A 23,793-nucleotide genomic window follows, 5' to 3' on the forward strand; every position below is an offset into this window, starting at 1 on the left:
AGTGCAGTAGACCATTTTAATGAAAATTTATTATACTTTAATTTTTGACAATACTTGGTTGTAACAGCCAAGTAACTACCTACTGTGTGAATGATGGATGTATGGAAAGCAGATGTAAGTCTTAAGCCTGTAAATAGTGGAAGTTTAATTTTAAATCTTGTACATAATCTGACTGTTCTTAACTGAGGATCACTGAAAAATTTATTTCAGTTTTTGACAATACTTGGTTGTAATAGTCAAGAAACTAGCAAATGTCTGAATGATGGATTTAATGAAAGCAGATGTAAGTATTAAACCTGTAAATATTAAAAGTTTAAATTTAATTCATGTACATAATTTTACTGTTTATTGACTGAGGATCATTAAAATTAATGAAACTCAAGTTTTTCTAATTACAGTTTTGTAATGCGTTTATCTGACATGTTTCACACCCAGGAGGATTCCCTCTTTTATGGATCTATGGAATGAATAATTAATCTAATCTAATCTTAAGCACTTATCACCATAGGCTTCCTGCATCATGTGGTGTGTCTTTGTAACAGTTTTCTGAGTTTCACGCAAAATTTAATGCAGCCACTATGCTCCTCTAGCTCTGCCATCTCAAAATTCGCAAACTGTACAACACAACATTCTATTCAATACAGCAATGAACAATAACTAACAGACATACAACACTGAAACTTCTGGTAGTTACATATTTAACACAGGCATGTGCAGGGATACCAACCACATTTTGCTTCAACTCATCATTGGCAAGAAATTACAAATGTTCTGAAATTTTTTGAACAGACCTCGTACATGTAATATAACAGAGATAAAGTTCTGTGCTTCTGCTGCAGTTAATACTTACCTCTACATAACTACTATGCAATTCTCATTATGAGCCTGGCAGTGTGTTCATCGAACCACCTTCAAGCTGTTTCTTTACCATTATAGTGTCTAATACCCCTTGGGAACTAACTCTTAAATCTGATTTTTCTTATTTTATTATGATGATCATTTCTATGTATGAAGGTGAGTGTAAACAAAATATTTTTGCATTTGGAGGTGAAAGTTGGTGATTAGAATTTCTCGACAACATACCGAAAAAAAAAGATAAAAGAAAAAGAAAGAAAACTTTGTTTTAAGGACTGCCAGCCCAACTTGTGTATCATATCCATTACACACACTCCCCTATTTCACGATAATACAAAACAAGATGCCCTTCTTTGAACTATTTCAGGGTGCTCCATCAATCATATCACATGTGAGTCACATACTACACAACAGTGGTCCAGAAGAGGTCAGACAAGTGTCCTGCAGGTAGTCTCTTTAGAAAACTTGTTGCACTTTCTACAGGGTGTTTCAAAAATGACCGGTATATTTGAAACGGCAATAACAACTAAACGAGCAGCGATAGAAATACACCGTTTGTTGCAATATGCTTGGGACAACAGTACATTTTCAGGCAGACAAACTTTCGAAATTACAGTAGTTGCAATTTTCAACAACAGATGGTGCTGCGGTCTGGGAAACTCTATAGTACGATATTTTCCACATATCCACCATGCGTAGCAATAATATGGCGTAGTCTCTGAATGAAATTACCCGAAACCTTTGACAACGTGTCTGGCGGAATGGCTTCACATGCAGATGAGATGTACTGCTTCAGCTGTTCAATTGTTTCTGGATTCTGGTGGTACACCTGGTCTTTCAAGTGTCCCCACAGAAAGAAGTCACAGGGGTTCATGTCTGGCGAATAGGGAGGCCAATCCACGCCGCCTCCTGTATGTTTTGGATAGCCCAAAGCAATCACACGATCATCGAAATATTCATTCAGGAAATTAAAAGACGTCGGCCGTGCGATGTGGCCGGGCACCATCTTGCATAAACCACGAGGTGTTCACAGTGTCGTCTAAGGCAGTTTGTACCGCCACAAATTCACGAAGAATGTCCAGATAGCGTGATGCAGTAATCGTTTCGGATCTGAAAAATGGGCCAATGATTCCTTTGGAAGAAATGCCGGCCCAGACCAGTACTTTTTGAGGATGCAGGGACGATGGGACTGCAACATGGGGCTTTTCGGTTCCCCATATGCGCCAGTTCTGTTTATTGACGAAGCCGTCCAGGTAAAAATAAGCTTCGTCAGTAAACCAAATGCTGCCCACATGCATATCGCCGTCATCAATCCTGTGCACTATATCATTAGCGAATGTCTCTCGTGCAGCAATGGTAGCAGCGCTGAGGGGTTGCCGCGTTTGAATTTTGTATGGATAGAGGTGTAAACTCTGGCGCATGAGACGATACGTGGACGTTGGCGTCATTTGGACCGCAGCTGCAACACGGCGAACGGAAACCCGAGGCCGCTGTTGGATCACCTGCTGCACTAGCTGCGCGTTGCCCTCTGTGGTTGCCGTACGCGGTTGCCCTACCTTTCCAGCACGTTCATCCGTCACGTTCCCAGTCCGTTGAAATTTTTCAAACAGATCCTTTATTATATCGCTTTTCGGTCCTTTGGTTACATTAAACCTCCGTTGAAAACTTCGTCTTGTTGCAACAACACTGTGTTCTAGGCGGTGGAATTCCAACACCAGAAAAATCTTCTGTTCTAAGGAATAAACCATGTTGTCTACAGCACACTTGCACGTTGTGAACAGCACACGCTTACAGCAGAAAGACGACGTACAGAATGGCGCACCCACAGACTGCGTTGTCTTCTATATCTTTCACATCACTTGCAGCGCCATCTGTTGTTGAAAATTGTAACTACTGTATTTTCGAAAGTTTGTTCGCCTGAAAATGTACTGTTGTCCCAAGCATATTGCAACAAACGGTGTATTTCTATCGCTGCTCGTTTAGTTTTTATTGCCGTTTCAAATATACCGGTCATTTTTGAAACACCCTGTAAGTGTTCTACTAATAAAACATGTGAGGTTTCTTTTATTTAAATAATTTGTAATTGTAGTCCTTAAGTATTAGTTGTTTACTAGTTATTCCTGTACATGCATTAAACTGCACTACTTACATTACTGAATAATTATTTGTTATGACTACTAGCGTAGAACTTGCTTTTTGATACTTGACTGTCTCCATATAATGTGATTAAGTTCAACCAAAATTGATAACTCAGTGAGAGACGACAAACAGTTTACTACCAGATGGTGGAGACAGTGGAACTCCTGTACAATCACACAAAAAATAACAGGCAAATATGATTCAAACGGTTCCTATTTTCAATGGACCACTACCAACTGAATGCATTTGGTAAGTAAACAAATTTTCAGACTCAGTCCTCATTCTTTTGTGCCAAATATAGTACACAACATTTTATGATGGAGCACACAAATGTGTCTGTAGTAAACTGCTTGTTTTCACTGCCACTGAAATGATCAATCTTGATTCAACTTGTCACAGTGTAAAGACACAGCTCCAGATTGAAAAATAGATACACAAAACTATGATATGACAAATAGTTCCTTTACCCAGTCATTTCTTTTGTATCAAGGTACACCAAACATATAACAATGACTTTGAGACCCATATTTCACATCCCTTGCTACACCAGCCAAAATAGCCAGATAGTCCTGGTCCCAGGTCCACACTTCCTCAAATTTTTAAATGTTTCACTCAAATGATAACCAGGGGAATACTTTTTATATTAGACTTGAATATCTCAGTTCTGTCACCGGTACACCTTACTTCTTATAAAAGACCATTGTTATGTATAGTTTCCTGAATAATACTAACAACTGTGATTACTGTATACAAATAATTTTTGGTGACACATGATGACCAGGAACTCAACATCAGGGTATTAAGAAAAAGGCAGGCACGCAGAGGCACACGTGAGGACAACACAACACACAGCAGATGGAGGGGGGGTTCCTACAGAACCAGAAAATAAAATCCATTCTCTAAATACAATAAAATCGTTTTGTTAACAGAGTTTCAAAATTTACATCACTATCATCTCGTTATTGGCTAATACTTTTGACAGATCTCCAATTAAATTTACAGCTGCCCTCATCATAATATATAGCTGCACTAACCCAAATGTGACGTTCTATAACACATACTATGTAACTAACACAATCTTAGGGCAGCTTCTCACTGTTTTACAATAGCCTTATACCAGAGGGCAATGTGCCATGTGAAGAGAAGTGAAAGTGATAGTTTTACACATTCTGGCAACAAACCAAGGAATGTCACAGCCGTTTAATTAGTTATGCAGACTGCAGATTGCTGTAGCTCACTTCTAGTCACTGTTCCTCCCAGTAACCCAATCATACATTTCAAACACTGGGTTAACAGCAAATGGGAGATAAGTGTATATGCACAACAAGTCAATTTGGTATGCTATAAGCTTGCTCATTTCTGTGTATTTCAATATGCTCTAGTACCTAAATGTACAAACCTTTCAATGCTTTTGTGAGAAAAGAAGGGCTTCCTGATTTGTTTGGGTCACTTAATGTACTGGGTACATCTATTTAATCACTATAACCCAGAGTTGTATGCAAGATACATACAGTTTCTGAATAGCCTTAATGTATGCATTAGCAGTGTTCTTCACATTTACGTCGTCACTGGTGAAGTTTCGAAGTACACGCAATTGCATATCTTGGGGAAAATTTATTTTGCATGCATATTTATTAAAATTTAAATGTATATTTTCCTTTTTTTCTAGGTAAAATAAAAATTCCTATTCATAATCGAACAATATTTTATCACTAAATTATAAAGTACGGTATTTAAAGTTCTACTTACTTTATTTTCTTTAACTGACTACTACTGACTGTAGTTGTATGATTTTGTTGCAGGGTCAAATTGTTTAGCCATGCTGCAACAGAAGTTGGGGTTCGCCTTCTTTACAGCGTGATACTGAATCATCTCAGGTATGACTTAAGATCACATCTTCCAGATGTGTGGCATGCAATTATTTGCAGTTGCAATCACAGTTCAAATCAAGTATATGGGGTGAATAATACTTTGCTTCATTATGCCACCAGTGAAACTACCACAATCATCTGTGTTGCATAAATATGATACAGATTCTGGGAATGATAATGTCAGTGCGGATGGACAAGTATTATTTTGTTTATCATGTGGATGATGTATTGCTTGTGACAAAAAGTTCTATGTAGTACAGCATCTGCACAGCAAAGCATAGACAAAATGCAGCCAGAAAATCCACTTTATGTTCAAAATTTGTAAGTACATCATTTAGGGAACAGATCGATGTCGACAGAAGTTCAACTGACACATTTGCCAAGGAACTACGCACAGCATTTATAAGGACAAACATTCCTCTGTGGAAATTAAATAATGTTTGTCTTAAACCTTTCTTAGAAAAACACACTAATAAAAGAGTGCCTTACTAATCTACCCTTAATAAATTAAAAAAAAAAAAAAAAAGTGTGCCTGAGTGTTTTAACGAAGTTATTCATCATATCTGGGGAGCATTGAAACATGAAAACATTTGGATTTCAATGGATGAGACCACTAACACTGGAGGCCAGTGTAGATGTAGTAGATTGATCAGAGCAATGAAATAGGGAAGTAAAATTTGCCTGTTCAATATTCAAATATTGGAATGGATAAAACATTCTAAACTTGAAAAATTTGTTACTTATTCCCTAGCTTTTTTGTGGCCAGATAGTATAAAATATGTCAATGTGCTTGAGCCGTGCTGCAGCTTGCGTTGGTGCCGTGTGTAGGTTTCTGCCAGACCATATCATTTAGTTGGCTGGTTGCGTTGCTTGTTTTCCTGATCACTGGCGCCACTCAGTTTCCTAAGCATTGCCTGTCTGCTAGTGGCAACAGTGGCACTTATTGATAAGTAGTTCTGTTGCCCTATCTTTGAGGCAACCTAGCTTCTTCCGTGTGGTGTGAGTGTAGAGTTCAGTTGGGGACACAGGAGCAGCGAGGTCCACACAGAGCGACAACACGCCGGGACCGCTGGCGGCATGTATGGACTGCCGGATCGAAGGGCAGTGGTCACAAGGGTGCACGACCTCGTCGAAACTGGATCCTGCATGTTTAATTTGAGTGCATTGCAATTCACGTAAAGAAACCTCCACCACTGTGACGTTTAACGATTCTCCAGTGACTTGGGTTCGTGTTGCTGCTCATAGTGTCACCGAGGCAAAAAGCAGCGAGTGGAGTACTTGGGGAAGGCAGATCTGATTAGCCTTCCTAACCTTCTAATTACTATTTACTATTTTCAGCTGCTTACATTGTTGAGTTGAACCCGCGGTCCTCTGGCCGCTAACGCCCCAGTTACCTACACTGGGGGTTCGTGTATGTAACGGCAGTGTACATTTCCTCGCCTTGCTGCCGCTGTCCGGTGAGGCATGTAAGTTTAACAGCTTCTTGATTGTAAGTTGGTTGGTGTTCTTCTACCTTAGTGGTAGTCATTCCTTCTTGTTCTGGGCGCTCTAAACACAGTATTCTGCGGGCAGAGCCCAGACTGCCAGTTCCGACTTTGGTGTAATTTGACATCTTGCATTCGTTTTGTTGGATGTCAGGTAGCCTCACCAAGATTATCATTAGTTTCTTGTTAGACTGCCACTAGTCCGAGTTACCATCTTGTGATCTGAATGCAATTCTTGGCTGCCTTTCTCTTCCCTCGTGAAAGTATTTTGGGTGTGACCTACTCAGAGGTCGATCCCTGGAGCACCGTCTGTCACTGGCCCTTGTGTTTTATTTTATTATTGTATTATTAAGTTACCATCATTTGTCTCACCTGCTTGGTGATCTGTTTCTTCTTTTTTTTTTTTAACTTTTGCGATGCTATTTGCCATTTGACAGTATATCTATTAAATTTTTTTATAATTGCCATTTTGGCGTTAAAAGGTGGTGGTGGTGGTGGTGGTGGTGGTGGTGGTGGTGGTGGTTAGTGTTTAACGTCCCGTCGACAACGAGGTCATTAGAGACGGAGCGCAAGCTCGGGTTAGGGAAGGATTGGGAAGGAAATCGGCCGTGCCCTTTCAAAGGAACCATCCCGGCATTTGCCTGAAACGATTTAGGGAAATCACGGAAAACCTAAATCAGGATGGCCGGAGACGGGATTGAACCGTCGTCCTCCCGAATGCGAGTCCAGTGTGCTAACCACTGCGCCACCGTCGGCGTTAAAAGGCCTTCAGCTGTGATTGTGGTTACTTGCTTTAAAATTCTGACTGCGACCTCATCGGCTTGTTTTCAAAAATTATTTATTAAAATAAATGAGCAAAATTGCAAAGCAAACCAATAGTAATTGATCCGGGCCCTGTCCACAATCGTAACCCAATCCTGCCTTCCTTAATTAGCAGGTCTCAGTGCTGTTATTCCTTACATATAATGCTCAGTACATTGAACATGCAGTAAATGCATTAAAAGCTGTCAACATGGACAACTGTTTTTCTGCTACTAATTCACGTTTTACTTGCACAATATTTTGATCGCATAATTTCCAGTCGTCATCAGGTGCTGAGGTTGAATCCAATCTCGAACTGGTCTAGTATTTATGCCTATGTGGGGCTAGGTGCTCCATCATCAATCCATGCTGTGCCACACACTCCGTCTGAGATATGTACCAGTCAGTACCAGTAACCTTAGTATTTTCTAGACATAGCTGTTGCAACTGCTGTGCACATACTTTTTAGCCCTTGTCAGTTAATAATTTTGTCATCTCATGTTCTATTTCACCTACAAGTTGTACTGGGCATTGAATACATCATTTAAGCTTTCCTCTTAAATATGCTGTCCTATTACTGTAGCTGGGCACTTCAGGTGCCTCCTAGGGCTGGCTGTCGGATTATTTTCTGGCCGCTGGTGTTCAAATTGCCACTCGTTCTTGGAACGACCATCCTCAGGTACTTCATTTGCGGTCTGAAGTACCACTGCTTGTGTACCTAGTGTTAGCTGTGCTGGGTTATTTGCTCTGTCACCATTTCCAAAGCTACTTACCCCAGAGTTTGGATGTTGCCTCCATTGTGTCTTTTGGGAGATCAAGTGCCGGAGTCCAGGTGGAGCTAACCTAATATCCCATCGTCACAGTTGATCAGATTCTCTGTGATCTTTATTTAGTTGGATTCTTAAATAACGCTATCACAGTATCTGGGTATCTGTGTCTGTATCTTGAGATCACCGTAATTCATCAAACGATTTAGATCCAAAAAATGTTTTACTATAGATGACTTGAAAGCCTTTTGAGTCTGGTGGGTCGTTGGTGCTCCTTACACCCGGTGTCAATCGTCCTGGTGGTTTGGTCAATATATGACACACCACATTGACACAGTATGTGGTAAATGTACGGTTTCTGTGTGCCCAGATCACCCTTTACATTCCTAATGACGAGCCTCAATCTTGCTTGGTGGGCAGAAAACACTCTAGACATTATATTTGATCCGACATACGGCAAAAAAGCGACCTCCTTTGCTTTTCTTGTACTTCAACCAATCCCTGGCGGAGAAGCAAGGCACAGAGCCTTTTGAATGTCTGTAGAAGAATGTACGTTTCTGTGGAACACTGACTCAAGGTGTTCTGACAGGTACTGACTTGCAGGTACAGATCATGTGAGGTGGTTTTCTGTAAATATTATGATCGAAAGTGCCATCTGCCTTCCTCTTGATTAGAACATCTAAGAATAGGAGTTTCCCATCATTCTCCATTTCCACTGTGAATTTTATGTTAGGGTGGTATGAGTTCAGGTGTTCCACGAAAACAAGCATCTTTTTCTTGGCTTGGCACCAAATAAAAAGGTGTCATCCACATATGTGAAGAAACATTTCGGTTGATCCAGGCCGGTGCAAATGGCTCATCTTCAAGTCTCTCCATAAAGAGGTTTGCCACCACTGGTGAGAGCGGGCTGCCCATTGTCACGCCGTCTGCTTGAATGGTTATAGTATTTACTGAAACCCAACTCACACTGATCTGTACCTCCGAGCCAATAGCTGCCATCATCCGGCACTGAAGAAAGGTGTACTCAAGACTCTGGTTCATAAGGCACAAATTCTTTCATAGCCAGTCCATCTGACAACAGAGAAAGAAGACCTGCAGTTTGTGTTCTCTGGAAGCAGAGATTCTTCCAGAGACATTCAGAAGGCACTGCGGCCTGCTTCTCTGCCAAAGGGGTCAGTAGAAGTACAATAAAAAGCAAAGAAGATTGCTTTCTTTGCCATATGTTAGACCAAATATCTGCAGAAATCAGCAGAATTATTCTCAAATATAATACGAGCATTTTCTGTTCACCAACATTAAGGCTTGGGGTGAGAGCATGTAATGGATGATCTGGGCTTACAGAAACCGGGCCTTTACTACATACCGTGTCAATGTGGTACGTCATATATCAGTCAGACCACCAAGACTGTTGACATCAGGTGTAGAGAGCACCAATAACACACCACACTCAAACAGACTTCCAAGTCAGCTATAGCAGAACACTGTTTGGAAGTAAATCACTCTATGATGTCAAGATTCTGACACAGACACCCAAACACTGGGATAGCGTTATTAAAGAATCCATCGAAATAAAGGTCACACAAAATCTGACCAACCGTGACATGGGATATCAGCTTAGCTCCATCTGGACTCCAGCACTCGATCACCTAAACAGGCAACAAAGACAACATCCGAACTCCGGGGGGAAATAACCCAGCACAACTAACACTGGGCGCACAGACAGAGGTATTTCAAACAGCAAATCAAGTACTTGAGAATGGTCATTTTGAGAAAGAACAGCAATTCGAACATGAGTCAGCACCCTGTACAACTTGGAGGCAGAATACAACATCAGGTGAAGAGATTATATGTCAATGAAAACAATTAGTTTTTGAAAATACAATGTAATGGGAAAATCCACTCACCAAGTGGAGGTAGGAGAACACACATATAAAAGGTATCACACATGCAAGGTTACGGAGCCAGGGGCCCCATCTTCTAGCAGAAGGGTTGAAGGGGAAGAAACAAGGATGAAGTAATTGAACTGGTGAGGTTTAGGAAAAGGGGCAGAATTCAGAAAAGGCACCCAGAACCCCAAGTCAGGGGAGACTTACCAGACAGAATGTGAAGGAACTGACAACAGCCAAAATGTATGTCCACAGTAGTCAGAACAGCTATGGCTAGAAAATAGTACAATTGTTGCTACTGACTGGCGGGTACCTCGGATAGAGCGCCTGGTGCAGAGAAGATCAATGATGGAGCGCGTAACACCCACAAACGCATAAATACTGGACCCGTTCAACAATAGATTCACCCTCAGAGGATACCCAATGAAAATTGCACAAGTTATGCGATCGAAATATCGTGCAAGTATGATGTGAACTGGCGGCAGAAAACCCAATTTCCCAAGATGACAATGCCTTGCTGGGAAAGCCTGAAGACCTGCATTAAAAGTTCTTTATGTCAGACTAATACATTTGACCTGTTTAGCCCAAGAGCTTCATCATATAACTGAAATGATGAGACCACAATATCCACAAGTTGACCATCTAGTTTCCTATGTCAAGAAAATTTTCAGTAAAGCACCTGTTGGAGTTCACAGAATTTGCTCCAAAATTAGCATTACCTCCTCAGGTTTCTGGTTGGAGACCATATCTTGCTCAAGAGCATTTCAACTCAAGTTATACAGAAAATAAACTGCAGTACATACGTAATTGCTTTTCAATGCTACCAGAAATCATAAAGGAATTGAAGGCTAGGAATAATTCATTGCAACAATCATTGCTCTAGAAAATTAGGTATTGCAGGCACTGTCCTTCAAAACATACAGAGTTGCAAAAATTAATGCAGTGCAATACTTTTCTACAGTAACTAAGTACAAATAATCTAACTGTGAAGGACTGATGACAATATTTGTTAGTTGTACGATTTTTATCTGCATATCATTTATGCATATTTTACAAATTTCAGTGCAAATTGTGTCATTTGTTTTTGCAAACAAATCTGGGCTGTGTTAATCATTTTGAGGTCACTTGTTGAATCAGAAAAGATGAGAAACTTTTTCCTACAAACACATCTCTAAAATCCCAGGACCTTAAAGGTCTTGTATAAATACTGATCGCAATGAGCATGGAAAATGAGTGTCCCACGGAGGACTGTCTTGACATAACAGCATACACAAAAATAAAATTCCAATGTTTATCTACAGTATTATAAAATCAAGATACAAAAAACTACATTGGAAGTGGATTCTTCTAACAATGTTGTCAATTTAAACATGTGTGAGTCTCCAAATCAGGTCAGATGGGGATTAACTCCAGACTTGGCTTAGAACATGTACCCTTCTAAACTGCCTTGTACAAATCCCAAAATGGATTACTAAAACACACAGAAGAGGCAGTCAGGCCACCCTTAAATGTCCCAGTAGTAAGCAAAATTTCTTCACAGTGAATGGCAGCAACTGCCTTCTGGTGTAATGACCTAACAGTTCTTAAACCATTCAACCCTTATCCAGCACAGAATTTAAAATACAGCATGCACTATTCCACCCCTCTCCTTTGGCTTGTGGCAAACTTCTTTTAAAATATTCCAGTCTCTGAGTTATTGTGATTTCAATATTGCAAGTGTGGCAAGCAAATGTATTTGTCACTGTACATTAACTTCAGAAACACTGTGATATTTTTAACATTAGCTGCAACTACTTCAGAATCCTAATAAAGTTCTGAAACTCACATGTGGTTGCTGCAATCTACAAAAAGAGCAGAAAATCGAAAATGTGAACAATGGATAGGACTCAACAAATACATAATTAGTTATGTTATTACTATTCATATTTTAATTGACCTGTAATCGAGAAGCACTGTTGCAACAGCCATGTCTAATGCCACCATCACAGTTAGGGTGACGGTGGGCATGCTTGTGTGTGTTCATATGTGCCTGGTAATTATTTTATTTTATTAAGAGAGATGCTGCTTATGTTAAATCTTTGTACTTGAGCTGGTAATGAATTCTGAAGACAGTCTTCACTGGTAAAAAATATGCAGATATCGAGAAAGAAATCAGAATCTATTAAAAAGCCAAGGGACACATTTATCAAGAAGGAAAAAGTGCTTCAGCCAAATGTGTTTCAGATAATTCCAGGTAAACATAATTCATTTTATCTTTTCTTCTTGCCTGTAAAATTAATCTTCTTCATTTCTTAATAGGAAGGAAGGGTGAGGTGACAACCAGCAAACGAAACAGCTTTTTCCTAAGCGTTACAGTGTGGAGTCAAACATTAGACAAGACTATTATTTGACTGTTCTTACCCCACTTCATCATATCAAGCAATGACAACCTAGCGAAACAGTTCCCAAAAGAGAAATTAGTGATGAAAATATGAAGCAACTTCAATGGTCAGTTCTCTTTTTTGTGTCCCCCTTTTTATTTTGAAGTCCATTTGACTTGACTTAAGATGAAACTCCAAGCAGACTGTCAATGATTCCTCCCCCCCCCCCCCCCCCCCCCCCCACCACCACCACCACCCCATCTATCTCTCTCGCAATTATTATTGTAATTAGCCTGCAATATAAGTTACTTAGATGGTGAAAGAACATTTCAAGTATATTCAGGAAGAAACTTTAAAAGATATATTTTAGAACAAGACAGTATCTGAGGTTTTAAATGGTTTTCATAATTTCCTGAAGAAATATATTTTTGACATGGCCTGTTTCTGTATTAAGTTCTTCAACTGATCCCTAGTGCAACACAGATAAGACAACTGCTTCAGGGTGATAAGCTCACACAAAGCCCATAAATCAATCACGATGACTTGAAAAGCATTACAACAAAGAACAGCATTAATACGTTTGCTAATATGCACCACCTATAAATTGTACCCAGCATAATAAAATATCCATTTTCAGTTTCAAATCAAAACAGGAACATAAATAATAAATAATGTTGATTAATTCCATTCAGAAATATCTCTCTCTCTCTCTCTCTCTCTCTCTCTCTCTCTCTCTCTCTCTTGGTTTCCCACTCAACATGCTCCTTTGCTCATGGACATTAAATCAGCCTACTTTATTTTATTTTATTTTTTAATGAGAGTTCCATTGTTTGCCTGTATAGATTGTTTATTCTACTGTACAATCATGATTTTGGCCCCTGGCCATTTTCAAGTACCATGATTTTGGGCATGACCAGACTTTTATAAACAAAGTCATCATCATTGAAATACCTTAAATTTTTATATATAATGCATGTGTCACAGCATAAAAACAAGAACACAATGGTAAAATGTCTGGCAGGAATAAAACAAATGTGAGATATACACTGAATAACTGTGCTATAAAATGGTCACAAAAAACAGTTGTTAGATGTCCAGGCATCACCTGAAATTTTGATTCCAATTATATAGATAATATCATCATAACTGATGTGTGGCGCATATGCTGATGAAAAGAAATATTGCAACACCAAGGAGTTGAGCGACACAAACGAAAGTTGGAAGGTGTGTTTCCACATTTGAAAGACAATGCCTATTCAAATTTCGTAGCAGTCACATAACAGTGGCGCTGACAGTGTCACTATGAGGATGCAGATTAGGTTTACTTTAAATACACACTGTCATGGTAGTGAGCGTTAGTTACCTTCGCAATTGGATATGGCGAGTTGATGTCAGTCAAAAATGCCTTTAAGGTGATAAAGATGCCATTATCAACAACTCACCGCGTTTGGACAAGGTTATGTAACAGGGCTACAAGAAGCTGGATATTCCTTCCAGAATGAGATTTTCACTCTGCAGCAGAGTGTGCGCTGATATGAAACTTCCTGGCAGATTAAAACTGTGTGCCCGACCGAGTTCGAGTCTCGGTCGGGCACACAGTTTTAATTTGGATATTCCTTGTTGCGATACTGTAGAAACGCCTTCTATTTCATAGCAGAATTTCTATAACTATCGTTATGTGTAAGAGGTGGTGGGTAGGAATTACTAACTCACATCTGTATATCTTTTTGTAACACACACACACACACACACACACACACACACACACACACACACAGAGTTAGAAATGTTCAGAATGTAACCATATATTACTTTGCGATGTGAATGTAAAATGTGATTCCACATCATTATGATCTATCATGCAAAATGATTCATGGAGCATGTAATTAACTAACGAAGTATTACATACAGTAAGTCTGCTGTTAGTGGCAGAGTAAGCAAAATGGCATAAGGAAGAAAAGGTGTATGTCTACATTAGATTGTTTCCACCTACGATAAGCAAAGAGTTATCATCATTTATTAGTTTGTTTGTTGGTTTCTCTTTTTACAGCCTCTCTCCCTCCTTTAGCTTTTGATGTCTCTGATCCTAATATTCTTTGATTAACAACAACAGCAGCAGCAGCAGCAGCAGCAACCACCACTCTACTACCACTTTTCATCAATTCCATCTTTAGAAAAACATGTAAAAGGCAGGTTACAACAATGAGAAATGTGTAAAAGAGACAAAGCTGACTGTGGAGATGAAAACTTTACGCTGTTTGCAATAGAATGAGTGCTTAGGAGTAGAACTTTCTTTGATGATTTGCCCAGAGACTTAAAACAGATGAAATATTAGCAAGCCTCTGCTAATACAAACTGGTCATGAGTGAATGCTGCTTGCTGACACTCTTGTACTGTTTACAAGAGAATGTGCCCTAAACAGATACTCATTTGTTCATATTCCCTTCCCTTCACTCCTGCATAAACCAAATTTTTCAGATAAACCGATTTCATTCCACCAACTACATGTCAAACTTTTGCCCCCTTTTGTCCCATTAACTGATCTTGTATATGGCAATGAATGGACACCTGTAGTACCTGTGGATTTATAATAAAATTTTAAAGAGCACAAATGTTTAAATCTGTGTGTCTAAACAAAGACAAAGCAAACCTCTACTTTATCTACTAGATAAAAGAAGAACCAAACACTGGAGTAAAACACGAATACAAATAAAAAGAGAAAAAGCAAATAAGAGTACAAAGCATATTCATTTTAGTGACTGCACTAATCACATTTACTCACCAGCAGAACCTTCCTTCACCAGCTGTCTTTGGAGACCTCTGTCCACATTTGATGCTGTGTGTCTTGTCAAATCTGCAATTTTAGTAATGTGTTAATTTAGATATGAAATTTTAAAATTCTAATGATGTTTAATTTATATACATTGTTTACTACAGGTAAATAAATTTCATGAACATGTTAAAAGAGAGAGTTGAGTCCTCAGTTATTCATTATTTCCTCTTAATAACTACTTACACAGGTAACATGGAGAACTACATCCCAATTTACAATTTACACAGCCTGAAAAAAAACTAGTACACTCTTTTAGAAGTTTCCAATTGACTTAAGATTTACTGTTGCAACAGTGCAGGCAGTTCTGAGGTGTCAGGTATCAACCCATGCTGAAACACCCATATCAGTATGTTGTGTAGCCTCCATGGGTGACAATGCAGGTGCCACAAATGCTTGATTGGAGACAAGTCTGGAGATTGTGTTGGCCAGAGAAGCTGCTGCATGTCTTGCAAAGCATGTTGAGTTTCAAGGGCAGTGTGTGGGTGGGCGAGCATTATTCTATTGGAACAACACATCACATTCCCGTTGCAAGAATAGCAAAAGAACAAGTCTAACAACATTCAGCAAGTACCAATAGCTGGTTAGCATGCCCCCTAGAAACACCAAAGGTGAACGACATTGCACCTTATTGTACCTCAGACCATAAGGCCTAGTGCATCTTGTGCGAATGCAATCTACGAGACAGTGCTCACCGGGTCTACATTTTATGTACAAACAACCACCACTCACTTGAAGGCAGGATGTGCTTTCATCACTGAAGTGCACTGCGCGCTACTCTACACTACTCTATCTTCCAAGTGATCCTCTGACAGCACTAGTCGAGCCGTGCACATCGATGCTGTGGTGTGAATGGAAGACATGCTAGAGGAGTGCATGCCCATAGTCCCACTGCTACTAACTGGTTCGCAACAGTTCATGTCGAGCTATCTGGACTCACATGCTGCCTTAAAATACGATGATCCTGGTGGGCGTATGTGCTGCATGGACGTCCAGAACATCATCACAAAGTGCGAAAATGTTCATGTGACCACAGATACCAGCATTGTCGCACAACTGAAGCAGTACGTCACACTTGTGTGGTAATTCTCTGGGAGGACCACCCCGACATTCAGAAGGCCACAATTTGAGCCCTTTCAAACTCGCTCAATTGGATCTGTAGGAGGCAAGAGTGCACCTCCATGGCATAGTTTCCTGCTAGCTTCACACGTTTGCTCAACCCTGAGCCTTCTGGCTGTGAGCACTCCCTATTAAGGGATAGACACAGATGGCACTCTGGCTGCTATGCCATTACACTATCTGTTGTGGACGACGACGAAACCATTATCGGTACGACTGCTATCCTCCAAGTGGCATATGCCATCATCAGATTGAAACCAACATTCTCCTTCCAGGTATACTAATATTATTATTTTTTTCTGGAAGCGTAGTTCCATCCTCTTCTTCCATATTAAACCATCTTGGTACCTGTACATTTCAGGGAAATACAAAAATAGTTGTCACATTACTGATATACAAAACACAATGCTCTTTAAATTAGACATGGTTACCTGTGCACTAGTGATGCATTTAGTGTTTCTTGGCAGCCTGGAGGAAAGAGTTTGTGACTTTTGTAAATTAATTTTCTAGTACAGCTATTTAAATGTATAGCACTTTTCCATGTTTGTGACACCATCATAACTTTCTCTACAAGTTGATGTACAATTCAGACCCTCTGAATATGGCAGACTCTTGTCAGATAGTTTCCTGTATCATCTCCTCCTCCAAGTGCAACCACAGTGAAATACAAGCCCTACTTACACTTCAAACTTAATTGGCTGATTTATGACAATTTCCATGATACTGATTATATATCCAAAATCATAGCCATTTAATATACTGTACAGGGTTTAGTACATAAGACCAGTATTTTAAGTACATGACTCATGCTGTCATGTATTCTGGTAGGGAAGGTCAACCATATTTATGTTGTTTCATAGTTGTGAGGCTGATCCAACTCAGCAGCAATTTAGGGATGGAAAGTGAGGCAATACTGCAGGTTAAGAATCCCTTTAAGGTTATCTGGAGAAGCTCATGTGGGAGCGTGTAAGAATCAACACTGTATGGAAGAATAAGCTCAGTGAGGCAGCAGTGATACCACTGTCATTGGTTATGGCAAAAAAAGTGGGAATTAAGTAAAAGAGAATGGTCTTTGACAAGTGTAACATGATTTAGTCTGGAGTGGGAAAACTGCTGTAGCACTGATGCCTTTTGAAGAAAGGTTGATGACAATGTCACAGGTCTGTTTGAGTTCTGATGTGTGGGGAAGCTAGGTTCAGTGCGTTTGGTGGGCAGAGGTGGTCACCTGGGCACAGCATAATAGTCATGAGAAGCTGGCTGCAAAATTTTATGGAGGTAATGGTGAAGCAATGGTATCACACAATGAATATATGAGGCTGACAGGTTGTGACTGTGAGTCTGTGTGGCACAGGTTTCAATTTTCAAGTTGGGATGTAGCAATTAGGAATTCCACAGAAAAAATATTTAACTGTGGACAGGTAGCTTATGGACTCTTCAGTAAGGTTGGCTTAGTTTTGTGGGACTAAACTAATAAAGATTGTCTGACAGAATATGTATGGGTGGAGGTAGTTGTGAAAAGAAGGATAATAACTGAATCGCTGGGACCACAATTAACGTTGACCAGTACTGTGAGACTCTGAAAAAACTCAAACGGGCAATTCAGAACCAGACAAGAGGAATTTTCAGCCAGGGCATACACATTCACACTCGCCCACACATCGCTCGGCAAACCGTTGCTCTCCTACAATAGTTTCAGTGGAATATAATCACCCACCCTATAGTCCTGACTTGGCACCCAGTGACTATCACCTATTCCCTAGGTTAAAAGAACATTTGGCTGGAAAGCAATTCAGCTCCTACGACAAGGTGAAAGAAGAGGTTCATAACTTTCTGAACAGCATGGTGGCGAGCTGGTATGACATGGGCATAAGAAAACTACCTCAGCATCTACAAAAATGCATCGACAGAAATGGTGATTATGTCGAAAAATAGTTAAATGTTCAAGATATAAACTGATGTAAACCATTGTAGAAATAAACAGGTCTACATACTTATAAAAAAAAAATGGATTGGTCTCATATTGCTATCTGCCATTTTCTACTGCAGATCTATCAGTGACATTTTCTACCCACTCAAAAGCAAAGATGCCTTGGAAAGCACCCATGTCATCTATAAAATTGAGTGTTCTTTGTTTATGTAACCACAAAGCAACCATTCACTAGGAAGATGGGCCACAACCAAACAGTAGCTAAATACTCCCTAGATATCAGCTGAACAGCATGCTGTTCAATATCAAGTAATTTAATTTAATGGGTGCTACATGATCTCTCTCTCTCTCTCTCTCTCTCTCTCTCTCTCTCTCTCTCTCTCTCTCTCCCTCCACATGCACAAAAATATCATCCACATCATTACTTGCTACAATGCGCCCAGTCCTGTTTCCATCTCATTCAACCTTCATGGCCACATCAAGACTTCACACTTTCCAGCTCATATTTCTTGACCCAAAGTTAGGCAGCAACCTACTTGGCAGCAATATCTATTGAGAATATATTTAAAATCACAAGCAGCAGTAGTTCCAGGTACTCCAGTAAGCCTTATCAGCAAACCCCTTTATACTCTGAACAAGATATTCCCACTTTTGAGCTTAGCAAAGGTGGTGCATCTAGACACAAACCGCACAGTTGGTGATGGCCATAAATATAGCATTATGGTAGGTTCCGATCAGCAGCGGCAGTCTGTAGGGACAGTTTCTGTTCTAACTTATGCAGGGACAGTTTCTGTTACTAACTTATGCAGCACTTAAGCTGCTTTTAGTGCTGCATTTGTGAAATGCTGTTGCAAGATTAATTTTTGTCTGGGTATACCACTAGTTATATGTATTCCACATGCATACATAGAATTATCTTGTGACACTATGAAGGAGGTTCCAATTCGTGGAAAGTTTACCTCCATCAGCATGTGCATTGTTTTGTTAACTGCTACGGACAATTTATTGTCTCTACACCACTACTCTATTTGAGCAAGGATTGTATTTGTTCTCGCCTCTTTGGTGATTTTATCCTCAACAGTAAATGTGAGGGGCAATTTGATGTAAATGACCCAAAAAGTGTGTCAAAAAACAACCCTAACATGCATCCCTTATTGGTGATTTTATAACTGCCATATCTGTCGGAGGAACTACAGACAGGAAAACATTGTTTTATTTTATGGTCAAGTTCATTATTTCTGTCTTATTTCATGTTTTTCCACTGTTACATTGAAAATGAAAATATACTTATAAATTATACTTATTGACATCAAATTTGTATATTGAGAAAAAGAAAGATTCATGTTCAACCTATTAAATGTAATCAATTACAGAAGTAACTCTGCAACTGTACAGTGTTGAAAGGTTTAAAGGTTTTCAGACAACAACGTTGTTGTAACTTCAAAGTTCTCGTCCGAGACATTAGTCCACTAATACATCAAACTCCATGGCAGTATGAAAACAACCACTCCAATCTACATTTGAAAATGGAAGACAAACTGTCTTTCAGCACATGAACAGAAATTCAACAATGTCCCTAGTGATGTTAAAAAAGTAACTATATCTGTCTACCAATAATCTAATGTACAATGTCTACATTTCCTGATAACATAGGCACTTGGTTTATGGCTAAAGTCTGCACAGATCTGTAGCTCTTCAAAATATTTACACTGCTGAAACCTGCCACTGAATGTATACTTCACAAACTCTTTGCCATATCACAACTAATAGAGTTCATCGCTATCATCTCAGTGTTGGAAGAGGAACCTTGGACTGTGAACAGACATGCATGAATTTGTGGCTTTAAGGGGCTCCGGAACGCCCTATACTTGCAATGTTAAAATAACGCTTATAAATTACATCTTTCCTCACAAAGTATTTGAGGTATGAAGTTGAACTTTTTACAGATTATTTATTGGAATATGGGCTACAACTTAACACAGGGATTTTACAAAATTTTAGTTCAGTTATTAAAGATGATTTTTTTTCAATTGTAATGAAAATTCACTACATTTTTTTGCAATTTTTTATTTATATATTCAAAAATATACAGTTTTTTGGAAAAAGGCTGTGTTAAATTATGCAGAAGGTACTGTGTAACATTTACTGAAAGTTTGAAACAAATATGTTTGGAAGATCCTTAGAAAACATGTAATTAGTATGAGAAAATAAAAGTTTTGGGAATCGAGCGACAAAGATTGGATTAACTTTTTAGTGCATTCCAGGTCCATAGGATGGATTATCTTCATCCTCTGCAAACTCCTCCTCCAGCTTCCTCTTGTTCCTCCTCCTGTTTACTCTTGCTTGTATTTCTAGACTCTTTACAGCCCTGTCTGCAGCCCGAAGGCGTTCCTTGTCTAAAGCAAGCATCGCTCGTTGTTGTGTTCGTAGATTTTGCTACCATTTTCGTCAGTTGCAGTTACTGCAACACTGTTCCAAAAGGCGGTCATGTATGAACACTTATCACATTTCAGTTGTATTTCACTAGCAAGTCCTACGTGCTTTATTATGGAGAGTTCCAGACCAACTTCACTACAATGAATACATCTTACACAGTTTGAAAAAATTCCTTTGAGAACCGACATATCAAATATTTCATTCACATCCGATTCGCCCATAAAACATTCATAGTTTTCACTCATTGAACCAAGCTTCTTCTGTGAAGTATTTTCTTTCCCACTTTGACTGCTATGGGCAGGTGTACTTGAGAGGTTAGGTTCACTCACTTGGTTATCGTCTTTATTGTTTACAGTAATAACACATACCTTTGGCTTTCCAACATTTCTCCTTTTCTTAAAAGCCTTCAGAGGATTTCTAATAACTTTACTTTTGCTCATTATTATACTTCAACAAAACAGAGACTCAAGAAACAGAATTAATTACGAATATTTTCGAGATAACGACAGAGTAAATAAACACGAAACAATCGACAATCACACCAGCGATATATATTGAACCATCACAGGTTAGCCACAACACATACTTTATCTCACATCACTAAAATGTACCTGATGAACACGGACGTTAATAATAACACCATTTGACAGCAGTTTAACAACGCCACAGTGGGTCACGCCCATGTAGAACACATTTCAAAAAATATATAAAAATAGTTGTAGTCTTCGGAATTGAATAAATTATATATCTATTAAAAGGTAATAGTCTGCATGTTCAGAAAACGCAAAAAAGTAAAAATTGAACTTTTCATGATTTTGAGCCTTTCCGGAGCCACTTAACAGCTGCAGCCTAGTTTGAAGATGCAACACAGAGTTTTTTTCAGTGCTTCCTCCACCTGAGCCTGAAATATTTGTCTTCATGTTTTCCATAAGCTTCCCATTTCATCACTAAATCTTTATTTTCTAATAATAATGAAGCTATTATCCAATGCTTAACTTGGAATAGAGGTACTGTTATATCTGCTGATGTAACATTTCCTGATTTTTGCACGGCAAAACATAAAAAATGATGCGTTTTTGACAGACTTTCAATCTGGTGCATAAATTAAACAGCATATTGTCATAATGAGCAAGCATAAATACAAAAACCATCAAATATTGCACTATAGCTACACAAACATGTAAACCAAAATGGCACCTGCAAGATCACATACTGCAAATGGCTGAGAGAAGAAAACTGAGCATGTGACACGCTGATTTGCACGTTTGTAAAATGAAAGTACCATATGTGGTGGTTTTCCTACTTATACTAGCATACTATGAAAATATGCAGGTTAATTGAATGACTGCATCAGCACAGGAACTGTCAGATTTTTCGAAGCCCCTGAAACCAATGCAGGGACAAGTCCCATCTCTAGTTCATCTGTCTGCAGTTTGTTCTTCAACTTTGTATTTTAGGAGATGAGTTGTTTTGTAAGAAATGGTCACTCCAATTGTCTGTTACTTTGTTTTAATTCTAAACATCAAATACAGTCATGATAGATACTTTCGTATTAGTTAGAAAATTCTAATACAGCAAAATACAAAGGAATATTGTCTTAATTTTTATCCAATTCAATTTAAATATGGAAATGAATTTTGTATTTTTATAGAAATAAAGTCAAGTCAAAAAGTTTTCAGTACAATTATTGAAATTTTGATAGTTTGTGTAAGCAAATATGTTCTTTTAGATACCCAAAGGGCACTGTTGTCTGCCTGTAGATAGAGCTTTGTGATCTGCAGGGATAGGAAACTGTAACAACTCAGTTCTTACTAACTGGTTTGGCACTCAATGCACGTTTCTAAACACTTTTCCCTTCTTTGCAAGATTCTCATACCTGGTAGTTGCTGTGACATTCACTTATGTCTGATGATTCAATGTGAATAGCGTTAAGAGTACTGGTCCTAGTTGATGCATAGCCTTTGGCAAGTCTCTCCATGACCTTCAGAAGGAAATCTCATCATCTTGTTTTGATATTTGTTACTGCTCTGTAGATTACCCAAGCATTGATGCCTGCTGAATCACTATAAAAAGTATTAACAGGGCATCACTTCTTCCACCATCTTTCAATACTTGCAGGCCATCATGTCAACAGCATCTACTCTTTACTTAGTTTCACTGTAACATGTCACTGTGTCACACTTTGACTTTGTGTCAGTTCCAATGTGTACAGCTGGATGCAAGGATCATATTTTCATTTTTGAAGGTTAGTGTTGTATAGCTCCTCCCTAGCTTCCTTCATGCATTCAGGAACTTGCCTTCTAATTTCATTTACTACACCAAGCAAGTTTTATCACTTTGTTTTCAGATCTCATGCTAGTGAAACTGAGGTGAAGTAGTGGTCACATTCCTTTCTTTATTTAGGTTTGGATCAAAAAGTTTCTTCATTTTAAATTCAATAAGATGTTCATCACCAGAACGAGTTTCATCATTACCAAATTATGGGAAAGCATTTAGCATATATTTGGAATCTTTATTGAGAGCCATCCAGTATTTTTGCTCATTCTTGTCAAGTTTTAAACCCACAAACTGAGTGAATCAAAATCTGTACCTGAACAATAACAACCGATCATCGCCACAAATATATGATGAATCCTACTATACAGCTGAGAGGAAGCAAAAACTGACACTTCTTAGTCACTCCAACTGCGTTGGGCTCAAATCAGATCTGAGGAACCTCATGATTTCACCGAAGTGATTACGTGACATTACAGATTTGTAAAATAATATTACCCGATTCTCTGATCAGCCAGTTCCAATTCTATTCCTTTGGATTCAGTGGCACATGCAAGATAAGGACTGCATCAACTCTTCTAGTGGTAATGACCACTCATCATTTCTCAACATATTACATGCCTCTGTTTCTGTGCATTTTTGAATGTGTTTGAGAGTAAGTTCATGAATAAACGAAATCCAACCACAGAAGAGAAAATCACTGATAACAACTTTACATGTATGGAGGACAATCAGAATTCTCCTGAAGAACATTTACATGCTGCACTTACAGTTTCATATCCACATTGTAGCAGCAGACACAAATAAGGCTATCTACAATGTATGGTAATTGGCAGTGCTTAATTTATTTAGTGGGACAAAAATGGTCCATCAGCAGTTCTAATATTAACGATTTCTACATGAAAGTAGCAGTTGTGGTACAATTTGCTATGAAAATGAACCAAAAAATTGGAGAAAGGTTATCTTCATTTGAAGTCACATCTAGGACATGAGTTCTTTATGCAGAAAGTTGATGGTTATTTTAAAAATGATACGCAAAACCAC

General features: G+C 38.9%; 1 protein-coding gene across 1 annotated transcript in view; it reads right to left on the minus strand.

Moving 5' to 3' along the window:
- The window catches only part of LOC124573711, a 121,480-nt gene that overhangs the window by 59,660 nt on the left and 38,027 nt on the right, over window positions 1-23,793 (minus strand). Inside the window, exon 6 of the mRNA XM_047131140.1 lies at window positions 14,946-15,017. Coding sequence (XP_046987096.1) covers window positions 14,946-15,017 — 72 coding nt within the window. The remainder of the gene's footprint in view (window positions 1-14,945; window positions 15,018-23,793) is intronic.

Source organism: Schistocerca americana, unplaced genomic scaffold (genome assembly GCF_021461395.2).
Source record: "Schistocerca americana isolate TAMUIC-IGC-003095 unplaced genomic scaffold, iqSchAmer2.1 HiC_scaffold_187, whole genome shotgun sequence".
NCBI classification, from domain to species: domain Eukaryota; kingdom Metazoa; phylum Arthropoda; class Insecta; order Orthoptera; family Acrididae; genus Schistocerca; species Schistocerca americana.